A 13,592-nucleotide genomic window follows, 5' to 3' on the forward strand; every position below is an offset into this window, starting at 1 on the left:
GTGAGGTTTGGCAAATTGAACTCCAGGGCTTGTGCAAAAGGCATTGAGGGTTGAGTGGGGTGTTTAGAATAATGGAATCCTGGAATGGTTTGGGCTGGGAGGGACCTTAAAGCCCATCCCATTCCACCCTTGCTATGGGCAGGGACATCTCTCACTGTCCCTGGCTGCTCCAGCCTGGCCTTGGGCACTGCCAGGGATCCAGGGGCAGCCACAGCTGCTCTGGGCACCCTGTGCCAGGGATGGATTCTCCATCATCTCTGATCTATCCCTGCCCTCTTCAGCTTCTGTGTGCTCGTGCTGAGAGCTGTGCTGAGCTGTGAGACACCCGTGCTGAAGGAAGCACGAGCAGAGGCAGCCAGCACAGGAGCCTCCGGGGTAAATGTTCATGGTCACACAGGGTCCTCCTTGCACTCGGGAGAAACTCGGGAGTGGCTCTGATGGCCGCAGGCCGGTGACACGGTGGGAGCTGTGCTGAGGTGACACGGTGGGAGCCGTGCTGAGGTGACACGATGGGAGCTGTGCTGAGGTGACACAGTGAGCCGTGCTGAGGTGACACAGTGAGCTGTGCTGAGGTGACACGATGGGAGCTGTGCTGAGGTGACACAGTGAGCCGTGCTGAGGTGACACAGTGAGCTGTGCTGAGGTGACACGGTGGGAGCTGTGCTGAGGTGACACAGTGAGCTGTGCTGAGGTGACACGATGGGAGCTGTGCTGAGGTGACACAGTGAGCCGTGCTGAGGTGACACAGTGAGCCGTGCTGAGGTGACACGGGGGGAGCCGTGCTGAGGTGACACGATGGGAGCTGTGCTGAGGTGACACGGGGGGAGCCGTGCTGAGGTGACACAGTGGGAGCCGTGCTGAGGTGACACGTTGGGAGCCGTGCTGAGGTGACACGGGGGGAGCCGTGCTGAGGTGATGCAGTGGGAGCCACGGTGAGGTGATGCAATGAGCTGTGCTGAGGTGACACGATGAGCCTCACTGAGGCGACACGGTGGCAGACAGCCGCACTGAGGTGACACGGTGGTAGGGAGCCGTGCTGAGGTGACTCGGTGGCAGAGAGCCACACTGAGGTGACACATGCCCTGCCCTGCGAGCCCTCTTGTGGCAGCGTGTGACCCGCGGTGTGTGTTCCGTTCGCAGCTTCGATGTGGAGAATGGCCCGTCGCCGGGGCGCAGCCCGCTGGACCCGCAGGCCGGCTCCTCGTCGGGACTCGTCCTGCACACGACGTTCCCGGGCCACAGCCAGCGCCGGGAGTCGTTCCTCTACAGATCCGACAGCGACTATGACCTCTCACCAAAGACCATGTCCAGGAACTCCTCCCTCCCGAGTGAACAGTAAGCACCAATTCAGCTCGTGTTCTACACTTTCCAGGAGCTCTCTGTGCTGCTCTGATCCTCAGAGCTCTGCTAAGAGCAGCTTATGGGTGGTTCTGGCACATTTCATGGCTGGAATGCACAAAACAGGTGCTGATCCAACATCCTCTCCCATCCCATCCCGTCCCATCCCATCCCATCCCATCCCATCCCATCCCATCCCATCCCATCCCATCCCTTAAATATTCCCATTTTCTCCAGAATTTAGCAGAAGAGCTTTCAAAGCCATATCCTGGAATAACAGATAAGTTGTGCTGTACTTTTATTCACAGTATTGCTGTTCCCTATCCTGTTTTGGGGCTGTTCCCTAGAACCGAGGGGAAAATGAGACAGATGGCTGAGTTTGAGAGGATTGATACCCACAGAGTGTCCTGGATTCCCAGCCCCTCATTTTGAAAGGCACATTTTGAAGTTTTGAAGCGGCCATTCAGCTACAAAAAAAGTGCTCGTTAAACAAAGTTGAGCTGTTGCGAAAGTTTTGTCACGGAATGGAAATCTGAATATTAGCCAGATCCACGAGAATTCTGCGAGAAAATATTCCTGCTGAGTTAAAACTGAATAAATATTTATTGGAGGAAACACTCCAAATTATGCAAATAGTGTTTTGTGTAAAGGGTGGATTGTAACAATTCCCAGCAGTGCGCTGGGGTGGGGGAATCCCATCATTTCCCCCAAATTCGTGGCTGTCTGCAGCTGAAGTGTCCATCCACTGTGGCCATCAAGGCTCTGTTAGGATTGGGACAGAGTCTCCATGAGTGTGGGGACAATTTAAATTAAATTTAGACTTAATAGCACTGATACCCAAGTGAGGATGAAGGGATGACCTCTGGCAGCACAGTGGGGAGAATTCCTCATTGGAGGGGTCCAGCACTGGTGGAGAACTCTTCAGAGGGTCCTGTGGCAGCCTGGAGCTCGCTCTGCTGCCCTTGCTCAGTACATCCTGTTATTAATTATGGGACTAGGAGTATAATTGACCAAAATGTTGCTTCTCAGAATGCCTAAAGGGGCTCTAAGAGAGCTGGAGAGGTACTTGGGACAAGGGATGGAGGGACAGGACAAGGAGGAGTGGATTTAAGCTGAAAATGGGTAGATTTAGGTGGATATTGGGAATTAATTCCTGGCTGGGAGGGTGGGCTGGCCCTAGCACAGAGTGCCCAGAGCAGCTGTGGCTGGCTCTGGATTCCTGGAAATGTCCAAGGCCAGGCTGGGTGGAGTTTGGATCCACCTGGGGTACTGGAAGATGTCCTGCCCATGGTAGCGATGGGACTGGATGGGCTTTAAGCTCCCTCCCAAGCCAAACCTTCCAATGATTCTATACCCTGCCATCTCTCAGCTAGGTCAATCATACAGAATGTTCCATACACACTCAAGTGCCATAATTAATACAAAAAAAAAAGGCAAAAAAAAAAAAATCCCTCCTATTGCTGGTATATTTTGCTCACAAGTTCTGCTCAAATCTTCCGTGATGAAAACAGCCAGACAAAACCCGGCGTCTGAACAAGGTTAGAGACTGCGACAGAGATCAACAAAAGCCAGGAAATTCAAAGGTGACCTTTCCCCGCACCACTACGGTTGGTTTTTTTCCACCGCGGTGCAAGCATGAGCCTTAACTTTTGAATTTCCTGGCTTTTATTGCCTGGCGTTCTCAGTCCGAATGCTTGCTGCAGCCGGTTGTTTTGGATATACACGGTGACCTTTCCATTAGGAACAAGCTTTTATGTGGTGTTAACTAAATGCTGCGTGGGTACGTTCGTGAGGAAAACCCCCTCAGGAAAACGCTCCTTCCCTGAGGTGAATTTCACTTTGTTTGAAGGTAAATTTGTACAGAAATTTATACATTTTTCTCCGTTTTTCCTTAGGCATGGCGATGACCTGATTGTCACACCTTTCGCGCAGGTGAGTTGATGGCATATTGGCCTCTGAAATAGTTTTTCTAAAGCATTAAAGCGGAGAAGGTGACACCTGCGGTTTTGTCTCCCTCAGGTGCTGGCCAGCCTAAGAAGCGTGAGGAACAACTTTACGCTTCTCACCAATTTACACGGCACCTCCAACAAGTAAGCCTGGCTTTTTAAGAGGAGCCGGCGGGGCCCGAGCAGGAGCGGCGGGGGCCGGGGAGCGGCGGGAACGGCAGGGCCGGGGAGCGGCGGGGCCCGGGGAGCGGCGGGGCCCGGGGAGCGGCGGCCGCGGTGCCTCAGACTCCGCCATGGCCTCTCGGCTCCGCCGCGGTTTGCGCGCGACGCCAGGGGGCGCCGTCTGCCCTCCCCTCATGGCGGCCCTCCCCTCATTCCGTCATGCTCTCATCGCTCCATTCCCTCACCCCACATTCCCTCACCGCCTCGTCCTCTCATCCCCTCATGGCCTCCATCCCCTCATGCTCTCATTGCTCCATTCCCTCACCCCTCATTCCCTCACCACCTCGTCCTCTCATCCCCTCATCCCCTCATGGTGTCCATCCCCTCATCCCCTCATGTTCTCATCCCTTCATTCCCTCACCCCTCATTCCCTCACCACCTCATCCTCTCATCCCCTCATGGCATCCATCCCCTCATGCTCTCATCGCTTCATTCCCTCACCACCTCGTCCTCTCATCCCCTCATGGCATCCATCCCCTCATCCCCTCATGCTCTTATAGCTTCATTCCCTCGCCCTTCATTCCGTGACCATCTCGTCTTCTCATCCCCCTCATCCCTTCATCTCTTCGTCCTCTCCTCCCCTCATCCCCTCATCCCTCAGGTCCTCCCTGAGGAGCAGGCATTGTGTTTCATTTTGTGCAATGTCCATTATGAATCATGGGGGCAGTTTGGGGCCCCACACCACAAAAAAACACATTGAGGGGTTGGAGAGTGAGAAAGAAACAGATCTGGGGAAGGGTCTGGAGCCCCAGGAGAGGCTGAGGAAGCTGGGCAGGGGCTCAGCCTGGAGCAAAGGAGGCTCAGGGGCCCTTGTGGCTCTGCACAGCTCCTGACAGGAGGGGACAGCCGGGGGAGTCAGGCTGTGCTCCAGGGAACAGGGACAGGAGCAGAGGGAACAGCCCCAGGCTGGGCCAGGGAAGGTTTATTTGAATATCAGAAAGAGTTTCTTCACATAAAGGGTTCCCCAGCCCTGGCACAGCTGCCCGGGGCAGGGGTGGAGTGCCCATCCCTGGAGGGATTTAAAATCCCTGTGGATGTGGCACCTGGGGACACGGGTCAGTGGTGGCCTTGGCACTGCTGGGTTGGATTTGGTGATCTCAGAGGTCTCTGTCAACCTAAACAATTCCATGATCTTTGTCATGTGGCCACCTTGGCTATCCCAGGCATTCCATAATGGTCCTGCCCTGCATTTCCACCACTGCTTCACAGAACAATAATAATCCCAGAATCGTCCCGGTTGGAAGGGATCCAGCAGAATCAAGGCCAACTCTTAATTGGCCCGCAGAGGGATCAAGCCCCCAAAGCTGGTGTTATCAGCACCAGGCTCTACCCAACAAAGCTTATCTCACATGAGCTGTTCATGGCCAAAGGGCACCCCAAACCTGGAGCTCTGGGAACAGCAAGGATTTCCCAGAAGTGGCATCCTGGAGCTCAGCTGCCAGAGGGCTGCCCAGAGAGCTGAATCCCACATCACTTCCTTTGACACTGATTGCTCTGAAGGAGGAAGGTGATGCACTCAGGAGGAGGATGTTGTTTTTCCTACCTGCTGAACAGGAGAAACCAAACAAACTCCTTTTTAGGCCTTTGTCCGGAACCACCGTTTCCCCTTGGCTATTTATACAGAGCCAGTCATCGTCATCCTCTGGCCTGCTGGGCCCCAGAGAGCTGTTCAGCCTCAAACCATCATCACTCATTCCTGGCGAGGTCTGCTGTGCACCCACCCATCCCACTGATCCTTCACTGGCTCCAGAAGGGAAGGATGAGGATGAGGATGAGGATGTCCCCAGTGGGACACCACGGGCTCGCTCCACTCCAAGTGTGATTGGCATCACCTGGTGCCCACCACAAGCTCATCATCTTTATTTTACATAAAGCCCAGCATTTTATCTGGGCGTGAAGTTTTCCCTCCTGTTGATTCCTGTTGGCAAATTTTGATGGGAAGGAACTGCTGCATTCCAAGGTGGAGGTTAATAAAAACCCAGATGGTTTAAATATTCCTTTTTCATAAGCTTTGCTTTTTTGGAAAGCTTGGGCATTTTGGCAGTTCCTCATGAGGAATCTGAAATTGGACAGGGCCGGAAGGAAGCGAGGGTGTAACCTGTAGGACACACAGGCATCTTACAGTGTCCTTTGGAAAGCATTCCCAGATTTGATTGAGGTATAAAGTGTTTGCCTGGCCAGAGTAAAAGTCATTAAATCTTTAAGCCATCCCATGCCAAACATCCCAGTCCATGGTGGAATGTGCTTCCAGGTGCCGTGGAGCTTCCTGCACAGTTTCCACAGAGCTCTGCTGGGTTGCAGCCATGCTGCCAGCTCATGATTTTATCATCTGTCTCATGATATGTGACATTTTACTTAAACTTCTGCTCTGGGGATCCTGAGAATCTCAGCTTTCCTTTACCCCTTCTTCTCCTCTCCTCTCTTTTTTCCTCCTCCTCCTCCACCCCTCCTGGCCCGAGCAAGGAAAAAGAGGATGCTGTCCCACATATTTGCTGGAAAGTATGAATGTTAAGGCCTGCAGGAGAAAAAAACAACTGGCAGTCATATTTTTTGGACTTTAACGTCAGGGTTCTTGAGGCAGTTTCCTGATTGGAAAAGAGGAGAGGATGATTAATGGCTTTGGAGTGGCGGAGTTTGGCAATCGCAGCGCAGGACGCGGTCGGGAAGCATCCGGAGCCGGCTCGGTGCGATGCCCTGCGGCGGGCGGGACGGAGCGGGCAGCGGCAGCCGAGCAAGGACGGCGCTGTCAGAGCTCTCATCTCCCATCCCCGCCTGCCCGCAGAACAGGATGGGCACACGGCCCCGAGGGTGGCTCCGGAGCGGGGAATAGCGCAGGGAGCAGCGGCTGGTGCCTGCCCACCCCCCAAAGGCATGTCAGTGCAGCTCAGCGCTTGGAGATCCCTGAGCTTGGATTCCCGCGCCGCGCTGTCCCTGTCGGGGAGTTTCTGTTTTTTAGAGATTTCGAGATTTGGCTTTTCAAAGGCTCGGCAGAGGCAGGTCGGGGCACATTTGCCGGGAACTGAGCGCCCAGCGCGTGTGTGCCCTGTGCTGAACCCTTCAGAGAGCCCGGGTGCTGCTCGTGCTGCCAGAACAGCCTTTGGATGCCAGGGAGGCTCGGGCTGGGAGCGGGGCTGGAATCGCGCTCCGCACCTCACCTGGGCAGCGAGGCCTTCCCGGAGCGCTTCTGAAGAACCCCCCGGAGCTACAATTGCAGCACAATTGAGCCGCTCTGCCTGCTTTGATTCCAGCTTCAAAGCAGAGCTGGCGAATAATGGATGTTGCACTTCAGTGGCTGACTCCGAAATTTGGGGTTAGGAAGGAGGTTGGCCAAGGGAGAGCGTGGGGAAATCTGGCTTCAGTTAAAATGGATCTGAAACTTCTTTGGGGAAGCAGAAGCCCAAAGTTTCATTTTTGGTCAGCCTGAAGGACTGCAGTCAATCCAAACTGAAACGTCTTGATTTTGGCGTCAACTCTTTTTAACTCCTTTAGAAAACAAGTCTCTGATGATGGTTTCAGCTTGAAAAAGTAACAGTTTTGTTTGGCAAGTCTCACAGGGAGCTGTGTTGACATTTGGAGGGAATCTGCACCTTTTTCCAGTCAGACCCTGTTGGCTTGACTTGAACCAATTTCTTTCAAATAACTTTTGGCCCCTCCAAAATCCAGGAATTGCTGCTGAGATTGTTGGTCAGAGGCCAGGAAGCGTCCTTCAGCTGTCTCAGAGCTAAACAACAGTGACTGCAGCATCCTCCTCCTCACTTCGGGAGCAATTCCAGTGTGAACTGGAGGGTTTAAAGGCACATTTCTGGCCTTACCCTTGGCATTGCCTTGCAGCAGTTTGATATCACTGCAGGGTCCACTCCAGACTCCATAGGGAAAAGCTTTATGGGAAAAGGCCTTGGCCATGGGGGAGCCCCAGAGCCTGGCCCTTGCTGCCTCCAGGCATGTTTTGAGCACAAAGTTACAAAGGCAGCACGGGATGGTTCCATTTCTCCTCGTTTCCAGCCTCTGGAACAGGCAGGGAGCAGCCATCTCTGGCTTTTCCTAACAGATCTGTCAGTGCTGCTCAACAAATCTTTGTGAAGCGTTTGGGGCTTTTTGGGAGAATAGAAAAGGATTTTTAACTGGGGGAGCTGGCAGGGTTTGCAAAGATAAAACCCCACCTCCTGACAGAGAATTCTTGTTCCCTCCTAGGAGATCTCCAGCCACGAGTCAGCCACCTGTGTCCAGAGTGAACCTGCAAGGTACGTGTGGGATGTAGGGATGGGCTTGCCAAGGCAAGGGCACACAGCATTTATTGCCCAGTTCTGCTCACAGCTGCTCTCCTGCCCCCTCCCCAGTGCAGGTCTGGGTTCCTCCTGCAAAACTCACAGGAGAGAGCTACCAGGCTGCAAATATTGTTATTTTAATCGTTTGGTTTGGGGTTTGTGCTGGTGCATTAGCACAGGAGATGAACACGATTTTGGTTTGATAGTCACGGCCACGGTGGCTGCTGTTCTTGTGAGTCCCTGTGAGCACAGGCCTGGACAAGCCCCAGCCCACGAGCCCTGAACAGGCTCAGGCACAGCTGGGTCTTTTTTTTATTCTGTTTATTTCAGTTTGTCTCCATGTGATCTGTGTACTCAGACCTTCCCTGGGTGAGACTCCCTTGCCTTCCTGCTGGGAAAGGGGGTGCCAGGGCAAGGTGGGGTGGGCAGCACCGTGAGGGCTGCTCGGGCAGGGGAAGGACAAGGGTGAGCAGCAGAAGCTGATTAGCTAGGCCAGGTTTATTTGCTTTGACACCTGGGTTCAGCCAGGCTGAGGGTCTGTAGAACCCTGCTCAGCATCAGAGCTGGCCCTACTTGCACTAATTCAAAGGTTGCTCCAGAGAGAAGGAGATAAGATTTGGATCAGTGCCCATTTGTAAGGTTTAATCTCAGCCCTTCCAATAATTACATGCTTGGAGGGACTAATAGAGCTTAATTTTCACAGCATGTGAAGCCTGGATAACTATCATTTCCTCTCCTGCTGTGTGTTATTTATTCTCAGGGGACACACAGAGTCCTGGACACTTCCAGGTTAGGTTCCTCCAAACTTGTTAATGGGAGATGGAAACCTCTGATTCAAAAACAAAACTGGACAACACAGTCTCAGACTCCTTCCCTTTCTGTCACAGCCAGCAGGAATGCAGCTCATCACCTGATCTAAGGCTGGGTCTAGCAAAGCTTTGAATTTGTACCTGTGTGAAAAAAAAAAAAAAAACAAAAAAACCCATGGAAAATTTCCTAGGCCTTCAATGGAGCTGTTTATGTAAGTTAGACAATCTAATAATGAGGAGAGAATGCTCTTCCAGGAATTTTTAGATTTGTTTTCTTAACACTTTCTGTGGAAAAAGTTGCTCTCAACTTTTTAACACTTTGGGGATATTTTTCTACACTATTTCCAACGAGAGCTGTAGGACACTTGGTACTTTTTAGCTGATCCAAGCTTCTCATGCTGGGAATATATGAGAATTCCTTTAGTAATGAAGTGTTTGACACACAGAACTGTAGAGCAAGGGTTGTGTTACCTTGTAAAGGTTGGATTTGTGGCCCCTCAAGTAAATAGGTTTTTAACCATGAATCTTAGCTGCTTTTAGGTGAAATCTTCAAGTAAAATTTTTAAAAGTGAGTTGGATCATTGCAGCTGTGGTAAATTGTGACACTTTGTAGGTAAGAAGGAGATGCATTTTTGAGATTAATAGGAAACTGTGTGATTTCCTCCATAAACCAGCCAATATTGGCATTATTGGTAGAAAACCCTGGCTTCTTGGTTAAATTCAGGTCATTGCCTTCCTCTGCCTCTTCCCAGCCAGTGTCACACTGACTTCCTTTCCAAGCAGCAGAAAACAATCACAACCCTTGACTTTCTAAGGAAGTTTCCATTTAATTCAGCAAGAACAGAGATTTTTAAGGAACTTTTTCAGTGTTTGCACCTTTTTTTCCCCCGTGGATGGTTCTGCTTTGGAAATGATGAACTGAAGGAGAGGTTTTCCTAGCAGAACCCTTCCAGTTCTGTGCCAGCGGCTGAGAGGATGCAGAGTGTTTTTCCTGAGGGTTTTGCAGAAGGAAGCAGTCGTGTTTTGATTGGGACCAGGCTGCTTCACATCTCTCTAGATGAAAGACTGTGTTTGGAATGGACTGGGTTTAGATTCACAAGATTTGTTGAAGCTGGGAATTTGATTTTAACCCTCCAGTGTCACCCGTTGATTCACGGCTTTACCACAACGCACTGACATCACTGTGAGCATCTTGTGGATGTCTGCTTTGATTTGTCATTAACGGGGTGATTTATATCCTGTTCTGAGAAATACAGAACTCAAGCCTTAAAGCAAACAGGGCTGCATTAATAAAATTACCCTGGAGGGAGGCAAATTACATCCAGCATTTGCACTGCAAGGAATACACGCCAGCTATTTACTCCAGCTGGAATATTCCAGGATTTTCCAAGCAACAACAGCCAAATCTGTTGCTGGTGTTGCATCACTGAGGACCCAGGCCCGTGGTGGAATAAATGAGCTGTGGTGAAATGAGGAAATTCTTTTTTTGCTTTCATTTTCTTTAAGCAGAAAAGCTTTTGGCCGGGTTTTTCCTGGGACAAAGGGCTCTGAAAGGCACTGCTGGTGTCACTGTGTATTTCAGAGCTTTCTTAACCTTGCAAGCACAGCCAGAGAAGGAAGGGCAATATGGATTGAACATCCTGTGTTTTGTCCTTGGTATCAGCTGAAGTAAATCTGGCAGATTTTTCCTGTTATTTTGTTATAAGTGCAGCTCACAGGAACGCACAAAATCACTTTTATGAATTAACTGAGAAACCATAACATGGAAATACAAAGCCATAGCAAAAGTCCATCAGCGCTTAACGAGCTGGGCAGGATGATGGGAGTGCTGTGGGTTCCTGTGGTGTGTGGCATCCCCAGCAGCTGTGCAGGGCCAGGGCTCAGCCAGCTCTGGGTTACAGGAACAATGAGGGACACGGTGTCACACTGTCCCTGAGGGCTCTTTCTCCTGAGGTTTCTTTCTCCTGTCCCCCTTTGTTTCTGCTGAGCGTGGCCTCTGCCGCAGTTACTGCTGGTGACCTTTGTGCCACCTTGGGCTCAGGAATCGATCAGAGCCTTCCCTTCTGCCCCCAGCTCTCCCCTCCCCTGCCCCAGTGAAGGTCTGCAGTTCCTACCAATGATTCAACCAATAACACCTTTAACCAGCAGCAGGTCTGGCTTTTCCTGCTTGCTTTTGTTCTTTCTTCCATGTTTATTCCCCTCAGTGACCCTTCTTCCCTCTGAATTAAATCACCTTTCGCTGTCTGAGCCTCTCATTCTTCCACAACTTTGGGACAAACTTTTCCCAACCTGTTTTGCTCCCACACCATCAGTCCTGGGATGGGCAGTGTTTTCCCATTCCTGTTTGATCCACTGCCACATTTAATGTCACCAGTGGTGACAGGAGCAATGCAGGGAGCTGTGGACCAAACAGCACCGAGTTTTCCCCTGACTGCGAGGAGTTTGAAGAGACTCTTCTCAAGATGACCTCGGATACTCTCAGCACTCACTAATGACAGTTCTCCTCACAATTAATGATGGGCAGCTCTCACAATTAATGATGGGCAGCTCTCACAATTAATGATAGGCATTCTCCTCACAATTAATGGCACAACATTGCTGATCTGCCGCAGCCCCAGGCTTGTGGGGTGCTGCCCTTTGGGATATGTCACCTGCAGCATTTCAGGGCTCAGGGGATTAAAGCTTTGCTCAAATTCCTCTCTGGGGATGGGAGGGAAGGGTCGGTGTTTTTCTTCCTTGTGCCTTAGCTCTGCTTTCCTGTACCTCGGCACGTTTGCCTGCTCCTCTCACATGCCTTTACACGACCTCCAAACTCGTACTCTTTCATTTTTCCTGTGGGTGTAGGACGTACACAGACTCGTGCACGAACCTTTGTGTAAAGCATAAACAAAGGCTGGGTAATGCTCGTGCTGCTGACAGCCCCAAGTTCTCGTAGGAGCCAGGGAGCCTTGTGCATCCGAGTGAGCTCTGGGTTACAAATATCTCTGATCCCCAGCAATTAGCAGGGAGCTGCTGCTCTTGCACCCTCCTGCTCTGCCTGGCACGTGCAGAATGGCTCTGGGCACACACGGAGCAGTGAATTCACTCTGAAATTCTGTTTCTTTGACGGGAGTTTGGCTGAAGATTTGACCTTTTGATTTGGAGAGCCGCTGTAAAAGTCAAATGGCCGTGGTGCTTTGGGCTTTTACAGTGGTGCAGAGGAACCACGAGTTCCCGAGCAGCTGAGCCCCCGAGTCACAGTCTGCGTGCACAATGGAGGCTTGTGAGCACCTACAGATATTATTTTTAAAGGATGCAGCGCAGGCACGATGCAGATCATTCAGAAACTAACCAAAACCGTGTGACAAATCAGGTAGATAATGAGCTTAATGACGCGCCTAAAGGCGTGCTGGTGAGCGCCGAGGCGATTCTTGCCGCTCCTCACGTTAAAAGAGCGTCTCAAGGCGCATTTCCAGCGGGGCTGGGGCAGCTCCGGCCATCCCGGGGCTCTCCCCGGCTCTGGGGGGAGTTCATTCCTGCCGGAGTCCGCTCCGCGTGTTGCGCCCGCCTGCTGGAACACACCCCCCGAAAGTTGGACTCATGCATCTTAGTAAGTATTTCAGTTATGCTATTGACGTCAATGCAGTCATTAAATAGATTGCCGGCCCTCCCAGCAGCGAGCCTGTGCCAAAGAGCTAGAGGCAGACACATTTTAAAAGAAGAACATCAGGTTTGCTTTTAGCATTTGGAGAGAAGAAGGGAAAAGTTTCTTCTGAAGTCACCCTTTGCAATAAGGGTGGTTTTTTTGCTTCATTTTCTAAGGCTCATTTTGGGTGAGGATAATTGCTGTGTTTTATTGAACGCACGTTTGTTGTGTTGCTGTGTGCATAAACAGCTCCAAAGGAGACTAAAAAGTCCTTTTTGTGCCCGGCTCTGGCTGACAAGTGACACTTGTTTCAGGTCCCCTGGCTAGATTTATTTGTGTATCAAGTGACAGTAGGCACTCGGGCAAACCTGCTTAGCCTTTGACTCCCGAAATTCTGCCAGGATTGATTTCATGACATCTATATAAGAAAATAGCCTTCATTTCTCCTCGGCAGGCTCTGAAGACACACAAGCTAATCATGACTCCATAGCAACGGATAAAAACTGTTTTCCCCTCCGCCCCACCTGTGGATGTCACATGAAGATGCTCCACGTGCTGCTGCCATCAGGAGCCTGTCACTGCTGTCACTCCCCGGGGCCAGCTGCCTCCTGCAGCCCGGCTGTGCTGTGCGGGACTCCCTGAGCATTCCCCAGCCTGCCCGGGACAGCCATTCACAGATACCCGGGGATGGAGGCAGCTCTGCTCCCTTTTCCCATCGGGAATGGCTCTGGACAGGCTCCCGAGGGGCTGGTGGTGCCTTGGAGCGGCTCCTCAAACAGAGGCTAGAGGAAATTAAGAGAATAAAAGCAGGTGTTTATTGAAGGCCTTCAACAGGCACACCTTGGGCAGTCAAAAGCCTCTCAGGGCTACGCCCAAGATGGGCGATGGTCACCACTTTTTCACACTTTTATAAGTTTGGTCCATTTATATATCAGGGTTAATCCTCCACTTACAGCTTCAGCTAATGAAGTCATTTGCTCTCAGTTTGCTCCCACCTCTCAGGGCCTGAGACTGAGGTGTCCTTGAGTTTCAGGCCTAGAGAGGAATGGTTTTGTCTGAATAAAATGGGAGAACAGCAGCTGACAGGCTGTGGAGCTTTAGAGTGCTAAAGCAGAACAGGATCTGAAAAATATTTAGTTTTAAAAAGCTAAAAATATAAAACCCATAAAAGCTAAATGCTGAGGCATTAGTGGGAGCTGAGCCCTGAGGACACACGGAGATGGCATCCTCAGGCAGCCAGGGAGGAGCAGGGCTGCTCTAGCAGCAGCAGCAATGCGTTTTGGAGGGGTCACAGAGCCAAACCTCTGGGGTTTTGGTCGGTTGGCATTTCTCTGATGAGCCCACACTCAGCTAGGCAGGATAAACCATCGATCCAGCCGGGCTATCA

The 13,592-nt window shown here is 51.3% G+C and overlaps 1 protein-coding gene across 2 annotated transcripts in view; it reads left to right on the forward strand.

The window, feature by feature from the left end:
- Positions 1-13,592, forward strand: part of PDE4B (phosphodiesterase 4B) — a 135,051-nt gene that overhangs the window by 73,923 nt on the left and 47,536 nt on the right. For both annotated transcript variants that reach the window (XM_054294557.1, XM_054294558.1), the window contains exons 2-5: positions 1,141-1,335; positions 3,234-3,270; positions 3,358-3,428; positions 7,698-7,747. In XM_054294557.1, coding sequence (XP_054150532.1) covers positions 1,141-1,335; positions 3,234-3,270; positions 3,358-3,428; positions 7,698-7,747 — 353 coding nt within the window. The remainder of the gene's footprint in view (positions 1-1,140; positions 1,336-3,233; positions 3,271-3,357; positions 3,429-7,697; positions 7,748-13,592) is intronic.

Source organism: Melozone crissalis, unplaced genomic scaffold (genome assembly GCF_028551555.1).
Source record: "Melozone crissalis strain CALT ecotype California unplaced genomic scaffold, PUWL_Pcris_2 ptg000254l_1, whole genome shotgun sequence".
In the NCBI taxonomy this organism is placed as follows: Eukaryota; Metazoa; Chordata; class Aves; order Passeriformes; family Passerellidae; genus Melozone; species Melozone crissalis.